At 44.4% G+C, this 18,115-nt stretch overlaps 1 protein-coding gene and 1 long non-coding RNA gene across 4 annotated transcripts in view; one reads left to right on the forward strand and one right to left on the reverse strand.

Moving 5' to 3' along the window:
- Positions 1-18,115, forward strand: part of atp6v1h (ATPase H+ transporting V1 subunit H) — a 60,226-nt gene that overhangs the window by 27,578 nt on the left and 14,533 nt on the right. For all 3 annotated transcript variants that reach the window (XM_024139457.2, XM_070439624.1, XM_070439623.1), the window contains one exon: positions 627-724. In XM_024139457.2, coding sequence (XP_023995225.2) covers positions 627-724 — 98 coding nt within the window. The remainder of the gene's footprint in view (positions 1-626; positions 725-18,115) is intronic.
- On the reverse strand, positions 1,372-17,175 carry LOC139024711 (uncharacterized). Its single transcript, XR_011476039.1, has 3 exons — positions 17,165-17,175; positions 2,020-2,117; positions 1,372-1,509 (listed from the first exon to the last, which is right to left on the reverse strand). It is a non-coding gene; the product is annotated as an uncharacterized lncRNA (long non-coding RNA).

The following is an 18,115-nucleotide window of genomic DNA, read 5'->3' on the forward strand; positions in this document are numbered from 1 at the left end:
TATTGGTTTGTTGTATAGATTAGTATATTACTGTCTGTTGGAGCTAGGAACACAAGCATTTAGTTAGATATTACTGACTGTTGGAGCTAGGAACAAAGCATTTAGTTAGATATTACTGCACTGTTGAGCTAGGAACACAAGCATTTAGTTAGATTACTGCACTGTTGGAGCTAGAACAACAAGCATTTAGTTAGATATTACTGCACTGTTGGAGCTAGAAACACAAGCATTTAGTTAGATATTACTGCCTGTTGGAGCTAGAAACACTTTTTTGTTGCTTTTATGAAACACCTAACAGATTAATTGGATCTATTTTCTCCTCTGCTTTCTTTGCTCGGGTCCTTGAGGGGACACGTCCCTGTCTGTCTGTTCTGTAATGTTACACTCTTTGTCTAGCATGGTTCTGCAGGGTGCATGGTGCTCGTGGTTGCAGATGGTATGCCGGTTACTGTTGAGCACTGTGACTGTTTTTGTTAAATGGGCTATATAAATGAAGATGGATTTGATTGAGGTTGAACACACCTGTTTCAGAATGGAAGTGCAGGTATCTCCAAATCCCTGCCTGCGTTTCCCTGATCAGTCTTACTAAACATKTGTGTGTGTGTKTGTCTGTTCTCCCCCTGCAGAGCTCTCAGTATGTGCAGTGTGTAGCAGGCTGTCTCCAGCTGATGTTGAGGGTGAATGAGTACAGGTTTGCCTGGGTGGAGGCTGACGGGGTCAACTGGTGAGTCTCTGGGTCTGCTACATCTATTACTATCAAATACTATTACTACTAATCCCTGGTTACTATTACTACATTTATTACTACTGACTACTAGTCTCTGGTTACTATTACTACTAGTCTCTGGTTACTGTTACTACATCTACACCTGTCAGGTAGATGGGTTTTCTTGGCAAAGGAGAAATAGTCACTATCAGGGATGTAAACAAATTTGTGCACAACGTTTTTGAGAAATAAGAATTTTATTAATTTGGGAACATTTCTGGGATCTTTTATTTCAGCTCATGAAACATGGGACCAACAGTTTACATGTTGCGTTTATATTTTTGTTCAGTATACTTCTGTGTGTTAGTTAGCATTGTTACATGCTTTATGCTGCTTGACTACACTACAAGATGAATTTAGCATAACCACTGCTGTTATCTGTAACTCAAGCCATAACCTCCATAACCAAAACCATGCAATAAAACCATGATGCACCATAAAACTGCTGTGATCGACAACAAGTGTGGTTTCCTGTACCACCTGACCCCTGACCCTGTTCTCTCTCCTCCCTCTAGCATCACGGCTGTGCTGAGTAACAAGTGTGGTTTCCTGTACCACCTGACCCCTGACCCTGTTCTCGAGCAACAGCCGTGATGGCTAGAGGAGAGAGAAACAGGTCAGGGGGTACAGGAAACCACACTTGTTACTCAGCACAGCCGTGATGCTAAGAGGGAGGAGAGAGAACAGGGTCAGGGGTCAGGTGGTACAGGAAACCACACTTGTTACTCAGCACAGCCGTGATGCTAGAGGGAGGAGAGAGACAGGTCAGGGGTCAGGTGTAAGGGTTAGAAATACCAGAACCCATCCGACAGGACACCACACTTGGTCGATCCACCGTAGTTTTATGGAGCATCATGGTTTTATTGCATGGTTTTGGTTATGGAGTGTATGCTTGAGTTACAGATAACACGCACGTGGTTATGCTAACTTCATCGTGTAGTCAAGCAGCATAAAGCATCCACCTCCAACCACACTAATGATGTAAGCTAACAGATAGAAGGTAGTAGTAATTAGCAGTATGCAGTGATAGTAACAATGTAACAGATAAAATACATTCTTTGTCATTCAGAAGACAAGTAGTAATAGTATTATATGTAGTCTACATGTAAGCAGATGTAGTAACAGTATCCAGAGACTAGTAGTAATAGTATTAGATATAGTATAGTATCCCAGTAAGCTCACCATTTGTTAATAATAACAATAAAAGTATAAGGTAGTATTAAATATGTAGTAGCAGTCATCCAGAGACTCACCAGTTAACCCCATCAGCCTCCACCCAGGCAAATCTTACTCATTGACCCCTCAGCATCAGCTGGAGGCAGCCTGCCACACACTGCACATACTGGGAGCTCTGGAGGGGGAGAAACAGAGACACACACAAAGTCTGGTCAGGGAAATGGGAAGGGATTTGAAATGACCTGTCATCCATTCTGAACAGTTGTGGTCAACATCACCAACCTCAATCAATCAATCATTATTTATATAGCCTTTTAACAAAAACAGTCACAGTGAGTGCCAACAGTAACTGGGAAGAGCGAGCAAAGCAAGGGAAGAGAGCGGAAGAGGGCAGCCAGTAGCAGTAGTAGCCGCAGTAGTAGCAGCAGCAGTGCAGTAGCACTAAGCAGGCAGCAGTCAGTAGTAGTAGTTAGCAGTACTAGCAGCAGCAGTAGACAGCAGCAGTAGTAGCAGCAGCAGTAGCAGTAGTAGTAGCAGCAGCAGCAGTAAGTAGTAGGTAGTAGCAGCAGCAGTAGTACTAGCAGCAGTAGCAGTAGTAGCCGCAGTAGTAGCAGCCAGCAGTAGCACTAGCAGCAGCAGTAGTAGTTAGTAGTAGGTTAGCCAGTACTAGCGAAGCCTACACTGGCTTCTGTTAAGGCAAGGGCTGATTTCAAGGTTTTACTGTTTTAACCTATAAAGCGTACATGGGCTTGCTCCTACCATATCTTTCCCCGAGTTGGTCCTGCCGTACATACCTATACGTACGCTACGGTCACAAGACGCAGGCCTCCTAATTGTCCCTAGAATTTCTAAGCAAAACAGCGGGAGGCGGGCTTTCTCCTATAGATCCTCCATTTTTATGGAACGGTCTGGCCTACCCATGTGAGAGACGCAGACTTTGGTCTCAAACCTTTAATTCTTTACTGAAGACTTATCTCTTCAGTAGGTCTATGATTGAGTGTAGTCTGGCCCAGGAGTGTGAAGGTGAACGGAAAGGCTCTGGGCAACGAACCGCCCTTGCTGTCTCTGCCTGGCCGGTTCCCCTCTCTCCACTGGGATTCTCTGCCTCTAACCCTATTACAGGGGCTGAGTCACTGGCTTACTGGTGCTCTTTCATGCCGTCCCTGGAGGGTGCGTCACTTGAGTGGGTTGAGTTACTGACGTGATCTTCCTGTCTGGGTTGGCGCCCCCTTGGTTTGTGCTGTGGTGGAGATCTTTGTGGGCTATACTCGGCCTTGTCTCAGGATTGTAAGTTGGTGGTTGAAGATATCCCTTCTAGTGGTGTGGGGGCTGTGCTTTGGCAAAGTGGGTGGGGTTATATCCTTCCTGTTTGGCCCTGTCCGGGGTTTCTTCTGATGGGCACCAGTGTCTCCTGACCCCTCCTGTCCTCAGCCCCAGTATTTATGCTGCAGTAGTTTATGTGTCGGGGGGCTAGGGTCAGTTGGTTATATACCTGGAGTACCTTTCCTATCTTATCCAGTGTCCTGTGTGAATTTAAGTATGCTCTCTAATTCTTCTCGTTCTCTCTTTCTTTCTCTCTCTCTCGGAGAAACCTGAGCCTAGGACCATACGTCACGGCAAACCGGGCATGATGACTCCTTGCTGTCCCCAGTCCGCCTGACCTTGCTGCTATTCCATTTCAGCTGTTCTGCCTGCGGTTATGGAACCCCTACCTGTCCCAGACCTGCTGTTTTCAACTCTTAATGATCGGCTTTGAAAAGCCAACTGATATTTATTCCTGATTATTATTTGACCATGCTTGTCATTTATGCACATTTTGAAAATCTTAGGCTCTCTCTAAATTCTCTCCTTCTCTCTTTCTTTCTCTCTCTCGGAGGCTGACCCTAGGACCATACGTCACGGCAAACCGGGCATGATGACTCCTTGCTGTCCCCAGTCCACCTGGCCTTGCTGCTATTCCAGTTTCAACTGCTCTGACTGCGGTTATGGAACCGCCACCTGTCCCAGACCTGCTATTTTCAACTCTTAATGATCGGCTTTGAAAAGCCAACCGATATTTATTCCTGTATTATTCATATGACCATGCTTGTCATTATGAATATTTTGAACATCTTGGCATAGTTCTGTTATAATCTCCACCCGGCACAGCCAGAAGAGGACTGGCCACCCCTCATGCCTGGTTCCTCTCTAGGTTTCTTCCTAGGTTTTGGCCTTTCTAGGGAGTTTTTCCTAGCCACCGTGCTTCTACACCTGCATTGCTTGCTGTTTGGGTTTTAGGCTGGGTTTCTGTACAGCACTTTGAGATATCAGCTGATGTTACGAAGGGCTATATAAAATAAACTTGATTTGATTCAGTACTAGTAGCAGCAGCAGTAGTACTAGCAAGCAGTGATGTAAGTAGCAGTAGTGAGTAACAGTAGCAGCAGTACGCAGCAGCAGTACTAGCAGTAGCAGTACTAGCGCAGCCAGCAGTACTAGCAGCAGCAGCAGTACTAGCAGCAGTAGCAGTACTAGCAGCCAGCAGTAGTATCAAAGTAATAGTGGGTATAGTAGTAGTAGTAGCAGCAGCAGTAGCAGTAGCAATGGCGGTGCAGTAGTTGTAGTAGTAGTAGTAGTATCAGTAGTAGTAGCATCATCATCATCAAATAAGTAGTTAGTAGTAGTAGTAACAGCACCGGTAGTAAGGCAGCCGCAGTAGCATTACAAAGTAGTAGTGAGTAGTAGTAGCAGCAGCATTCATATCAGTATCAGTAGTAGTATTAGTAGTAGCAGTAGTAATAGCAGCAGAAGTAGCACGAAAAACCTAAGTAGTTAGTAGTACCAGTAGTAGAAGCATTCGCGCGTACGCATCAACAGTAAGTAGTAGTAGTAGTCCAGTAGTAGAGCAGTCCGCAGTAGCATCAACAGTAGTAGTAGTAGTAGTCCGTAGTAGAGCAGTCGCAGTAGCATCAACAGTAGTAGTAGTAGTAAGTATAGTGTAGCGAGTAGTCAGTAGTACAGTAGTAGAGCAGTCGCAGTAGCATCACAGTCATCAGTGAGTAGTAGTACCACAGTAGTAGAGCAGTCCGCAGTAGTATTCAACAAGTAGTAGTAGTAGTAGTAGTGGAGGTAGTAGTACCAGTAGTAGAAGCAAGCGCCGCTATCAAAGATTTCAGTACATAGGAGTGGTAACACATAAGTTAAAACAACCCGCGGTTTAGAAGAGTCAGTAGAGTAAAAAATTTATATAGTGTAGTACCATAGAAAGCAGCCGCAGTAGCAATCAAGAAGTAGTAGTTGTTGCAGCCAGCCAGTAAGTAGTAACACGTTGTCGCATCAAAAATAAGTATTTAGTAGTAATAGTAGTAGTAGAGAGCAGCCGTAGTTTTGTAGCTGGCAGCAGCAGTAGTTGAAGGTCGCAATAGTAGTAGCAGTAGCATCAGTAGGTAGTAAGCAAAGTATAAGTAGCATCAGCCAGTAAAGTATAGTAGCAGTAGCAGTCAGCGGTAAAGTCGTAGTCGGTAGCTAAAGTAGTAGTATGTAATTAAGAGTAAAGTAGTTAGTCGTACGCATCAGCGTAAACTAGTAGTAGTTCAGAGAAATAAATGACCTGGGTATGAATTCAAACGCATTAAGACACCCTCATCCATTCCCCTGCCTTATGACCTTGGGGAATCCCGTGGCCATCTTTCCATTGGTCCCAAACGATTAGCCACGTTACAGGGAAGTTGGCAGCGCTAAGCCACTCAGCACTCCAACGTAAGCACATCCGTTTGTGATCAATTGCGAGTGTCAAAAATCTGTTCACTCGGGCCTGAAAACACCCCATAACTTCAAATTAACGGTGATTGTAAAATCCGCCTAAGGAAAAGTAATCCAAAACATAAAAACCAACATTAATATGAGAAGTCCAAAATACACAGTGGAAGTAAAAACGAATGTAAATAATACTGAAATTGTGCTACTAATACACATGGCGGCACAAACAAACGTATCGTAAACATAATTACGTTTTTGTTCGGTTAGCTTTTGGAAAACAGCTCGCGCAGACAACTTTCCTACATCACACTTCTACCATTGTAATTTTCAAATTTACCTGACTTCATCTTGATGGCTAGCGGAAATGCATTGTTCTTCTAGCCAAGACGATGAAAGATTCATAATTGACAGAGAGCTTAACAAGCACACAACAGCAAAGATGGTTCCATGCATGACTGAAAACAGAACTGTGGGACGAACGCGAGACACCATTGTCAGCATGGGCGGTCCATTTAAATAAAGTAATTTCATCTTCCCTTGCCCTCAAAAGTTCATTCATCATAACGTCATGATACCCCCTAGACGTGTTTGAGGGCTGAGAGGGAACGAGGGTTCTTTTACATGTTTGGAACACAAGCTCAGAGGTGTAAAAGCCCCAAGAAAACACGATGGCCGCCTGAGTTAATAGTGTAGGGACATGCGTGGCCGTGGTACAAATAAACCTTAATTTCCTCTCATTCTCTTCACTTAGAGAGAAGTGCTTCGTTCACAGCCCCAGAGGAAGGGCTTAGACGGTCATTGGAATTTTGGATGACTGTAATTGGCCAGCCTTGATAACAATACTTTTTGGGACACATTTTGTCCTTTCTGCTCCTGACTGCATGTGCTGGAATAGAAATTAGGAATGGCACAACATGAACAGAACATGCTGTTGCGCAGCAACTCCATACTTCCTGAAGACAATATAATGTATACAAAACCTTTCAAGTCTAGTTTTACGACCCCATCATAGCACTGAGACTGCACCTTGTGAAGGTGGTAAATGACCTTTAATGACGTCAACCGAGGCTCGTATCGGTCCTCCTACTCCTAGACCCTTAGTGCTGTTTTGACTAATGGCCGCTGGAGCCCTGCTAGCCAACCTGCGTGCCATTTTGTGTGTTTATAACTCCACAATTTTATTTTTGTAACTTATTTTTGTACAAATTTTGTCTACAGTCTTCTTATGACCAAAAGGGCTTCGGATATCAGAACAGCTATCACTGCACCATCGAACTGATGCAAGGATATTACAGCTTGTCAGAGACCAGCGCCCAACAATCCCTGTCAATCGCGTGAAGAAAAGACGTAAATACAGGGGCGGAAATCAGGTGCGTTGTGAGAATTTTTTGGCGAGTTGGGCAACCCGCCTCTCCATTCCTTTCTATTGGCCAAACGTGCAATCAGTGGAGAAAAAAAAATGGATCATCTCCGGTCGAACTATCCTACCACGGGGCATTAAAAACTGTAATATCTTATGTTTCACCGAGTCGTGGCGAACTGACGACACGGATGAATAGACAGTTAGGCTGGGTTGTCTGTGCATCGCAGGACAGACACAGCTACCATCTGGAAAGAACGGGTCAGCGGTGTGTGTCCTAATTGTCAATAAAAGCTTGAGTGAATACTGTTTCAAGGAAGTCTCAAAGTAGTGCCTCGCCTGAGGTAGAGTTCTCCAATTGATAAAGCTGTTGATCACACGTATCTACCAAAGGAGTTTATCTTTATTTTTCATAGCCGCCTATTTACCACCACAACCATGCTGGCACTAAGACCGCACTCAACGAAGCCTGTATAAAGCCATAAAGCAAACTGTCATGCCACTGACCATAGAGAGCCCTGGTTTCTCTATGGTATAAGTTAAGGTCAGGGTCGTACTAGGGGGTATTCTGTTTATAATTTCTATGGTTTCTATGTGGTGTTGTGTTGATCACCCCAATTAGAAGGCAGCCTGGTAACGTTGTCTCTAATTGGCGATCATATTAAGTAGATATTTTTCCGCACCTGTGTTTGGGGAATATTGTTTGGTGTGTGTATTTGCACCACTTAATGTTACGTTTCGTTTGTTCTTTATTTGTTTTGTTCAAAGTTTCAACTTAATAACAATATGTTGGAACTCAAGAGCACACTGCGCCGTTGGTCCGTCTGCTCCACACATCACGTGACAACAAGAAAGGAAAATGCTCATCCAGAACATGTGGCGCTCCTAGTGGACGGGGACTTTAATGCGCAGGCAAACTTCTCCCAGCATGTGGTGGTGGGATGATCAGAATTTAGTTTGGGTAACATCAAGTAATTGAAGATGTCATATCTGCATAATGATTCTTGTGATATCTTTTTATTAGAATGTTTTCGCCTTTGGAAGCTTGTCTTTTACATGTCTTGTGCTATGGCAGAATTCAGAAGGGAGAGGAACAGGAGTGGAACATTGTTCTTCATATGTGAATGTATCTTTCACCGGTGAGCGGAATGGCGTGATTAAGCGGGAACCAAATTACTTGTCCTCTACAATGTCTGTGCGCAAGTCACTCCCCTCAGTGAGCTGTCAGGAATGGGGTCAAGAGGGGTTACTTGAGTTGACAATTGAGTTATGCCTGGATGAAGGTCATGTTTGTACTTGAAAGTACACAAGGAACGAGAATTCAGATACCTCGTTTAGAGACCAAACCTGGAACGATAACTTTATAGCGAATGCTATCTGGCTATGGATACTCCTCTCTCAAGTCAAAAGTCTTTTCCTTGTGTTGAACTGTTCCTAAAGATCACTGTGTTCGCCATGTAGTTGACAGGGTGTATCTTTGGCTTACTGTAGGGACTCTCAGAATTCATGATAGACCCTGAATTGATCTGAGAGTCAAGAGGGCTATTGTAAAGCCTCATTTATAATAAAGCATGAAGTTCAAGTATAACTCTGAACTGCGTGTGTGGTTTGTAAACTCCCTCCTAATTTGGTAATAAATGAAATTGCCACAATCACTTGTTCTTTCTCCAAACAAGGCTATACAAAGCTCTCCCCGCCCTTCCATTGGCCAAATCTGACAATAATTATAATCTCCTGATTACTGCTTACAAGCAAATATTAATAGCAGGAAGCAGCAGTGGACTCGATCAATAGAGAAAGTGGTCAGATTGAAGCAGATAGCGTAAGCTACGACGTTTTTGCTAGCACAGCTGGAATACGTTCCGGCGGTTCATCCAATGGCATTGAGGATATACCGACTCCAGCAATGCGTCATCAATTAGGCATCGACGACGTGTCCCCACAGTGACCATTGACATATCCCACCAGAAGCCATGGAGACACGGGCAACCTCCGACCGAGCTAAAAGGCTAGAAGCTTGCCACTTTTCAAGAAGCGGGACACTAATTAAAATCTATAAGAATCTCGCTATGCCGTCAGACAACCCATCAAACAGCGCAAAGCGTAAATACAGGACCTAAGATTGAATCTCACTACAACCGGCTCTGACCGCTCGTCGGATGTGGTAAGGACTGCAAAATATTATGGACTACAAAAGGGAAACCCCCAGCCACGAGCTGCCCAGTGAGACGAGCCTAACCAGACGAGCATATCTCGCTTTAAGAGAAGCAACACTGAAGATGCATGAGCCCAGCTGTTTCGGATGACTGTGTGATCAAACTCTCCTAAGCCAATCTGAGTAAGACCTTTAAACAGGTCAACAATTCAGCAAGGCGGCTGGGCCAGACGGATTACCAGTTTGCTGTTACTCAGAGCATTGCGCTGTACCAACTGCAAAGTGTCTGAGCTGACATTTCAACTCTTCCTGACTGAGTCTGTAATCACTGACATGTTTCAGCAGACCACATATACCTGTGCCCACAACATAGAAAGCCAAAGTAACCCTGCCTAACCTGCCTCGTAGCACTGCACGTCGGTAGCCATGAAATGCTTTGAAAGGCTGGGTCATGGCTCACAACACCATCATCCCCGGAAACCCCTAGACCCACTCAATTCACCATACCGCCCCCAACAGATCCCAGATTACGCAATCTCAATCGCACTCCCATACTGCCTTTCCCACATAGACAACAAGGAACATCTATGTGAGAATGCTTATTCATTGACTACCGTCTCAGTGTTCACACCATAGTGCCCAAAGTTTCATCACTAAGCCTAAAAGACCCTGGGACTAACACACCTCTCCCTCTGGCAAACTGGAGTCCTGGACCTTCCTGGACGGGCCAAGTCCCCCAGGTGGGTGAGGGGTAGGCAACAACAGTCTGAACAAACGCTGACACTGGGGAACCCTCAAGGGTGTGTTACTTAGGCCCCTCCTGTACTCCCTGTTCACTCATGACTGCACGGCCAGGCTCAACCTCCACCACCATTACGTTTGCTGACGACCACAACAGTGTCTTGGATTCAGACTCTGATCACCGACAACGATGAAGAACAGCCCTATAGGGAGGTCAAGAGACGCTGGAGTGTGGTGCTCTCTCTCTTAAATGTGAGCAAGACCACGGAGCTGATCGTGGACTACAGGAAAAGGATGGCCCAAACACACCCCCATTCACCATCGACGGGCTGTAGTGGAGCGGGTTGGAGAGTTTCACAGTTCCTTGGTGTCCCCATCACCAAAAACTATCCGATGGTCGAAGTTCACACCCAAGACGGTCAAGAAAACAGTTTTCCCCTCAGGAGCCTGAACAAAATCGTTGGCATAGGTCCCGCAGAATCCCCCTCAAAAGTTCTACAGCGCACAATCAAAGCATCCTGACGCAAGTTGCAATCCACCTGCCATGGTATGGCAAAACTGCTCGACATGCCACCAGAAGGCTCTACAGAGAGTAGTGCGCACGGCCTAGTACATCACTGGGGCCAAGCTTCTGCCATTCACAGACCTATAATACTAGTCCGTTGGTCCAGAGGAAGGCCAAAAAAAAGTCTATTTAAAATAAAAATAAAACAGTATATTAAATTCGAGCAAGGGTTGCCCTTCCAGAGAGACATCGAGATTGTAATATTCTTGTTTCACGGAAACATGGCTCACTCGGGATACGTTCTCAGAAGTCGGTACAAACCACCCCGGTTTCCTTCATGATTTCGAGCCGACAAACAAACATCTCCTCTGGTAAGAGGGGCGGGGGTGGTAATGCCTTATGACATTAACGAGTCATGGTGTTGATCAATAACAAAACATACAGGGACTCAAGTCCATGTTCAACTGACCTAAGAATTCCTTAACAATCCAAATGCGACCGCATTATCTACCAAGAGAAATTCTCTTTCGATTATAATGCAACAGCCGTGGGTATATCCCCCCCAAGCCAGACACCTCAACGGAATTAACTTCATTGGACTCTAACATGTAAACTGGTGAGGCTGAACAAATTTGGCTGTCAAACCGCGTAACAAACTGTTTACAGATGACAATCGAGGCAATCCCCGTCGGGCTGTATCACCGCCTGTACGGCAACTGCTCCACCCCACAAACCGTAAGGCTCTCCAGAGGGTAGTGAGGTCCCTGCACACCGCATCCACCGGGGCACAAACCTACCTGCCTGCCAGGACACCTACCACCACCCGATGTCCACAGGAAGGCCCATAGAGACCATCAAGGACACCCAACTCACACCGAGCCATGCCTGTTCACAACCCGCTATCATCCAGAAGGCCGAGGTCAGTACAGGTTCATCAAAGCTGGAACCGAGAGACTGAACAAACAGCTTCTATCTCAAGGCCATCAGAACCTGTTTAAACCCATCACTAACGTTGAGTTAGCCTACTCCAACATACTGACATCACAATCTCTACCAATATAATAATAACAAATTGGATGTAATAAATGTATCACTAGTCCACTTCCGGTTTAAAATGGCACTTTATATCATGGTTTACATACCCTACATGTACTCATCTTCGTACGTACAGTTGAAGTTCGGGACGTTTTACATCCAACCTCAGCCAAATACATATAAACTCAGTTTTTCACCAATTCCCTGATATTTAATCCCTAGTACAAAAATCCCTGTCTTTTGGTCAGTTAGGATCAAACACTTTATTTTAAGAATTTGAACCATGTCCAGAATCTAGTAGAGAGAAATGATTATTTTAGCTTTTTATTTTCTTTCATCACCATTTCCCAAGTGGGTCAAGAAGTTTACATACACTTCAAGTCTACTTGGTAAGCATTGCCTTTATAATTGTTTAATTTTTGGGTCCAAACGTTTTTGGGTAGCCTTCCCACAAGCTTCCCACAAAATAGTTTGGGTGAATGTTGGCCCATCCTCCTGACAGCGCTGGTGTAGACTGAGTCAGGTTTGTCGGCCTCCTTGCTTTCGCAACGACGGCCTTTTCAGATCCTGGCCCACAAATTTTCCTAATAGGATTGAGGTCAGGGCTTTGTATGGCCACTTCCCAAATACCTTGAACCTTGTTGTCCTTAAGCCCATTTTGGCCACAACTTTTGGAAGTAATGGTTGGGGTCCATTGTCCAATTTGGACAGACCCATTTTTAACGACCAAAGCTTTAACTTCCTGACGCAATGTCTTGAGATGTTGCTTCAATATATCCATCATGGAAAGCATCGAACAATTCTGGCCCCTTAATGGCAATGGTACTATCTCCACCCGGCACAGCCAGAAGAGGACTGGCCACCCTCAGATCCTGGGTTCCTCTAGGGTTTCTTCCCTAGGGTTTTTTCCTAGGCCACGTGCTCCTACCATCTGCAATTGCTTGCTTGTTTTGGGCTTTTAGGCTGGGTTTCTGTAACTAAAAACGTTTGTGACATCTGCTTTAAAAAATAAGGGCTTTTATAAATAAACATTTGCATTGAAATTTGAAAAAGAACGGGTATCGCCATTGAAGTCAAATGATGGCACAATGGGTTGAAATGGCGGCCATGGGGAGTGGTCACCCATAGGCGCACGAGCACTGGAATTCAAATTCCTTAAAAGTAACCCCCATCAGTTAAATTCCATTAGGTTCAACGCGCCAGGCAAAGTACCCCAATCAGTAAATTTCATTAGGTTAACGCAGGAAGTTACCATCAGTAAATTCATTAGGTTAACGCAGGAAGTCAACCCCATCAGTAAATTCAATTTTAGGTTAACGCAGGAAGTACCCCCCATCAGTACATTCATTAGGGTTTAACGCAGGAAGTAACCCATCAAGTAAATTCACCTTAGGTTAACGCAGGAAGTAACCCCATCAGTAATTCCCCATTAGGTTAACGCAGGACTCAAGTAACCCCATTCAGTAAATTCATTAGGTTTAACGCAGGAAGTAAACGCCATCAGTAAATTATTAGGTCTAACCGCAGGAAGTAACCCCCATTCAGTAAATTCATAGGTTCCCGCAGAAGTAACTCCCATCAGTAAATTCCATTAGGTTAACGCAGGAAAGTAACCCCCATCAGTAAATTCATTAGGTTAACGCATGGAAGTAACCCCCATCAGTAAATTCCATTAGGTTACACGCAGGAAGTCACCCCCAACAATTAAATTCATTAAGGTTAACGGGAAGTACACCCCATCAGTAATTATTAGGTTAACGCAGGGAAGTAACCCCATCAGTACCATTCATTAGGTTCACGCAGGAAGTAACCCCAATCAGTAAATTCATTAGGTTAACGCAGGAAGTAACCCCTAGTAAATTCATTAAGGTTAACGCCAGGAAGTAACCCCATCAGTAAAATTCATTTAAGGTTAACGCAGGAAGTAAACCCCATCAGTAAATTCATTAGGTAACGCAGGGAAGTAACCCCATCAAGTAAATTCAATTAGGTTAACCGCAGGAGTACCCCCTCAGTCAATTCATTAATTAACGCAGGAAGTAACCCCATCAGTAAATCAATTAGTTAAACGCAGGAAGTACCCCATCAGTAAATTCATTCGGTTCACGCCAAGGAAGTAACCCCATCAGTTTAAATTCATTAGGTTAACCGCAGGAAATAACCCCCATCAGTAAATTCACTTAGGTTAACGCAGGAAAGTATCCCCATCAGTAAATTCATTAAGGTTAACGCAGGAAGTAAACCCCATCAGAAATTCAATTAAGGTTAACGCAGGAAGTAAACACATCAGTAAAATTCCATTAGGTTAACGCAGGAGTAACCCCATCAAGTTAAATTCATTAGGGTTACGTGCAGGAAGTAACCCATCAGTAAATTCATTAGGTTAACGCAGGAAGTAATCCCATCAGTAAATTCATTTAGGGTTAACGCCAGGAAGTACCCCATCAGTAAATTTCAAATAGTTCACGCAGGCAAGTAACCCCATCACAGTAATTCCATTAGGTTAAGCGAAGGAAGTAACCCCCATCAGTAAATTCATTAGGTTAACGCAGGAAAGTAGCCCAATCAGTAAATTCATTAGGTTAACGCAGGAAGTAACCCTCATCCAGTAAATTCATTAGGTTAACGCAGGAAGTAAAACCCATCAGTAAATTCATTAGGTTAACGCAGGAAGTAACCCATCAGTAAAATTCATGAACGTTAACGCAAGGCCCAGTCCCCATCAGTAAATCATTAGGTTAACGCAGGCAGTAACCCCATCAGTAAATTCCATTAGGTTAACGCAGGAAGTAACACCCATCAGTCAATTCATTAGGTTAAAACGCAGGAAGTAACCCCATCGTAAATTCATTAGGTTAACGCAGGAAGTTAACCCCCATCAGTAAATTATTAGGTTAACGCAGGAAGTAACCCCCATCAGTAAATTCATTTAAGTTTACGCCGGAACGTACCCCCAATCAGTAAATTCCATTAGGGTTTTTAAAACGCAGGAAGTAACCCCATCAGTAAATTCATTAGGTTATACGCAGGAAGTCACCCATCAGTACAATTCATTAGGTTACCGCAGGAAGTAAACCCCATCCAGTAAATTCATTAGGTTCACGCAGAGTGATACCCATTCAGTAAATTCCATTAGGTTAACGCAGGAAGTAACCCCATCAGTAAACTTCATTTAAGGTTAACGCAGGAAGTAAACACATCAGTACAATTCATTAACGGTTAACGCAGGAAGTAACCCCATCAGTAACTTCATTAGGTTTAAACGCAGGAAGTAACCCCATCAGTAAATTCATTAGGTTAACGCAGGAAAGTACCCCCATCAGTAAATTCCATTAGGTTAAACGCAGGACAGTACCCCATCCAGTACATTCCATTAGTTTAAACGCAGGAAGTAACCCCATCAGTAAATTCATTAGGTTAACGCAGACGTAAACCCATCAGTAAATTCATTCAGGTTAACGCAGGAAAGTACCCCATCAAAGTAAATCATTAGGTTAAACGCAGGAAGTAAACCCCATCAGTTAAACTCATTAAAGGTTTAACGCAGGAAAGTAACCCATCCAGTAATTCATTAGGTTTAACGCAGGAAGTAACCCCAATCCGTAAATTCATTAGGTTAACGCAGGAAGTAAACCCCATCAGTAAACATTCATTAGGTAACGCAGGAAGTAAACCCCATCAGTAATTCATTAGGTTAACGCAAGGTAAGTAACCCCAATCATAACTTCATTAAAGGTTAACGCCGGAGTAAACCCATCAGTAAATTCAATTAGGTTAACGCAAAGGAAGTAAACCCTCAGTAAATTCATGAAGTTAACCGCGGAAGTAACCCCATCAAGTTAAATTCATTAGGTAAACGCAGGAAAGTATCCCCCATCAGTAATTTCCATTAGGTTAAACCAGGAGTCCCCCATCAGTAACTTCAATTAGGTTAACGCAGGAAGTAACCCCATCAGTAAATTCCATTAGGTTAACGAGGAAAGTAACTTCCCATCAAGTACAAATTTCAATTAGGTTACGCCAGGCAGTTCGCCATCAGTATTCATTAGGTTAACGCAGGACCGTAACCCCATCAGTTAAATTTCATTCGGTTAACGCCAGGACGTAAACCCCAATCAGTAAATTCAATTAGGTTTAAACGCCGGAAGTATCCCCATCAGTAAATTCAATTAGGTTTAGACGCAGGAAGTAACCCCCATTCAGTAAATTCATTAGGTTATACGCAGGAAAGTAACCACCATCCAGTAATTCATTAGGTTTATACGCAGGAAGTAACACATCATTAAATTCAATGAAGTTACCGCAGGGTAACCCCATCAGTAAATTCATGACGTTAACCGCAGGAAGTAACCCCATCAGTAAATTCATGAAGTTAACGCAGGAAGTAACCCCATCATAAATTCATGAAGTTAACGCAGGAAGTAAACCCATCATTGCGTGCTTCGATTTGTTGATTCAACTCACTGACCATTTACAAAAAACTGCATTATTTTGGCACGCGCAACCGTTATGAGGGTTTATTTTAATTTTTCATGACAGTCCACATCCAACACGGTTTACCCTACGTTCCAGGCCGTTTTTCTTAAACTACCCAGCTCCACATGCTGTGTGAAAATGTAGATATCCAGCCGGTCCAGCTCAGCAGTATGTCTCAGTAACCTCCTCTACATACCCCCTACAGAAGAACTACCCTCCAACCAGTAATTTACAACAAGATTCAGCATCAAGTGAGCGAGAAAGCAGCTGTTGTGCAGAACAGCACGCCGCTCGACCGAGACACGCCCTAACTTCGAGACGCGCCCGTACCACCGAGACGCGCCCTACACCGAGACGCGCCCTAGCCACCGGAGACGCGCCCTCACCACCGAGACGCGCCCTACCACCGAGAAACGCGCCCTACCACCGAGACGCCGCCCTACCGAGACGCGCCCTACCGAGACGCGCCCCTAACCCGAGACCCGCGTCCCTACGAGACGCGCCCATACCGAGAAATGCAGACAAGACCAGAGCGAGAGAGAGAAAGACGACAAAGCGAGAACAACAGACAGAAGAAGTGAATGTCCAGTGACGGTCAGCCCAGAGAACAGCCAAGGGTGACCGGTCATGGGCCCAGAGAAAAGCCAGGGTGAACAGTCAGCCCAGAGAAAGCCAGGGGTGACAGTCAGGCCCCCCACAGAAAGCCAGGGTGGAACAGTGCGCCCAGAGAAAGCCAAGGGTGACAGTTCAGGCCCAAGAAGAAAGCCAGGGTGACAGTCAGCCCAGAGAACAAGCCCGGGTGACAGTCAGCCCAGAGAAGCCAGGGTGACAGTCCAGCCCAGAGCAACACCAGGGTGACAGTCAGCCCAGAGAAAGCCAGGGTGACAGTCAGCCCAGAGCAAAGCCCGGGTGAAACAGTCCAGCCCAGAAGAAAAGCCAGGGTGACAGTCCAGCTCCAGAGAAAAGCCAAGGGTGACAGTCAGCCACAGAAAGCCAGGGTGAAACAGTCAGCCCCAGAGAAAAGCCAGGGTGACGGTCCAGCCCAGAGAAAGCCAGGGTGACCAGTCAGCCCAGAGAAAAGCCAGGGTTGACAGTTCAAGCCCAAGAAGGAAAAGCAAAGGGTGCAAACAATACCAAAAAGTCATTTGCAGTACCAGGCCGACCAGCCATGTAGATTAAGAGTGTGTTACGGATGCATCGTGTCATACTCACGTCACTGGGGGCTATAGTGGCCATGTCCCTGTGGAATCCTGGACCTGTACCCATGAAGCCTTCTAATGGAGGACAAATTAAAGGAAATTTAAAAACTGTAGAATGTTGCTTCCAAAGAGAAAAAGCTTCAAACAACTTCGCACATCCTGAAATGAGGCACCTGATGGGACCTTTTGATAAATGCAGAACTCGTAATGAAATAAAGGTTCTATCCACAGTGCACCATGTCCAATTCTGAGTTCAGACACCAAAGTTTTGTATGTGAAAACAACTTATAAGCTGCATAACCTTTCAGTTTTTCCCCAAAAGAATTTCAACTTGTGCACAAGAAGGGAAGCTTGTGCTTAACCCAGTGCAACAAGATCAATTACACCACCAGGAACGATGGATTAAGAGTATAGTGTCTAATCATTCCTAAAGATTGTTCAGAACAACCAGGTTGTTTAATCAGCGGATGCTTACTTTGATGATGACCTTACGCCCTATTAAGCATACGCAGAGTAAGGTGTTACATGACTTACTACCGTACTCCCTTTCTGCCAAAACATAAGATACACCGAGTTTAAGGTGGTTTACCATGACTAATGTACCCTGAATTGAAGACAGTTTGCCCTGTTCGAAAACGTTGGTAAATTAATATTTTTGCCTCTTGAGCTCCTCGAGTGTGCGGCTTCTCCTGTTATTTTTACAGTTTACAATGACTAATGCCACACTCTGCTTCTGCCAAAACCATTACTAGTGTGATGTAAATACCATCTCCAATTTGTTCCTAATGAATGATTGGACTTTGTCAGGAAATCAAAGCTGTAGCTACACACTTGTCCTCAACCAGTGGTAAATAGCTTCTGTACCAGTCCTGTTTCGTAGTCAATAAATGGCATGTAAAAGGGGCAATCTGGCAAATTGCTACATCCAGTTTAAGGACGATAAAGTTAAATTATATTACCCCAT

The sequence above is a fragment of the Salvelinus sp. IW2-2015 genome, unplaced genomic scaffold, assembly GCF_002910315.2.
Source record: "Salvelinus sp. IW2-2015 unplaced genomic scaffold, ASM291031v2 Un_scaffold1807, whole genome shotgun sequence".
In the NCBI taxonomy this organism is placed as follows: Eukaryota; Metazoa; Chordata; class Actinopteri; order Salmoniformes; family Salmonidae; genus Salvelinus; species Salvelinus sp. IW2-2015.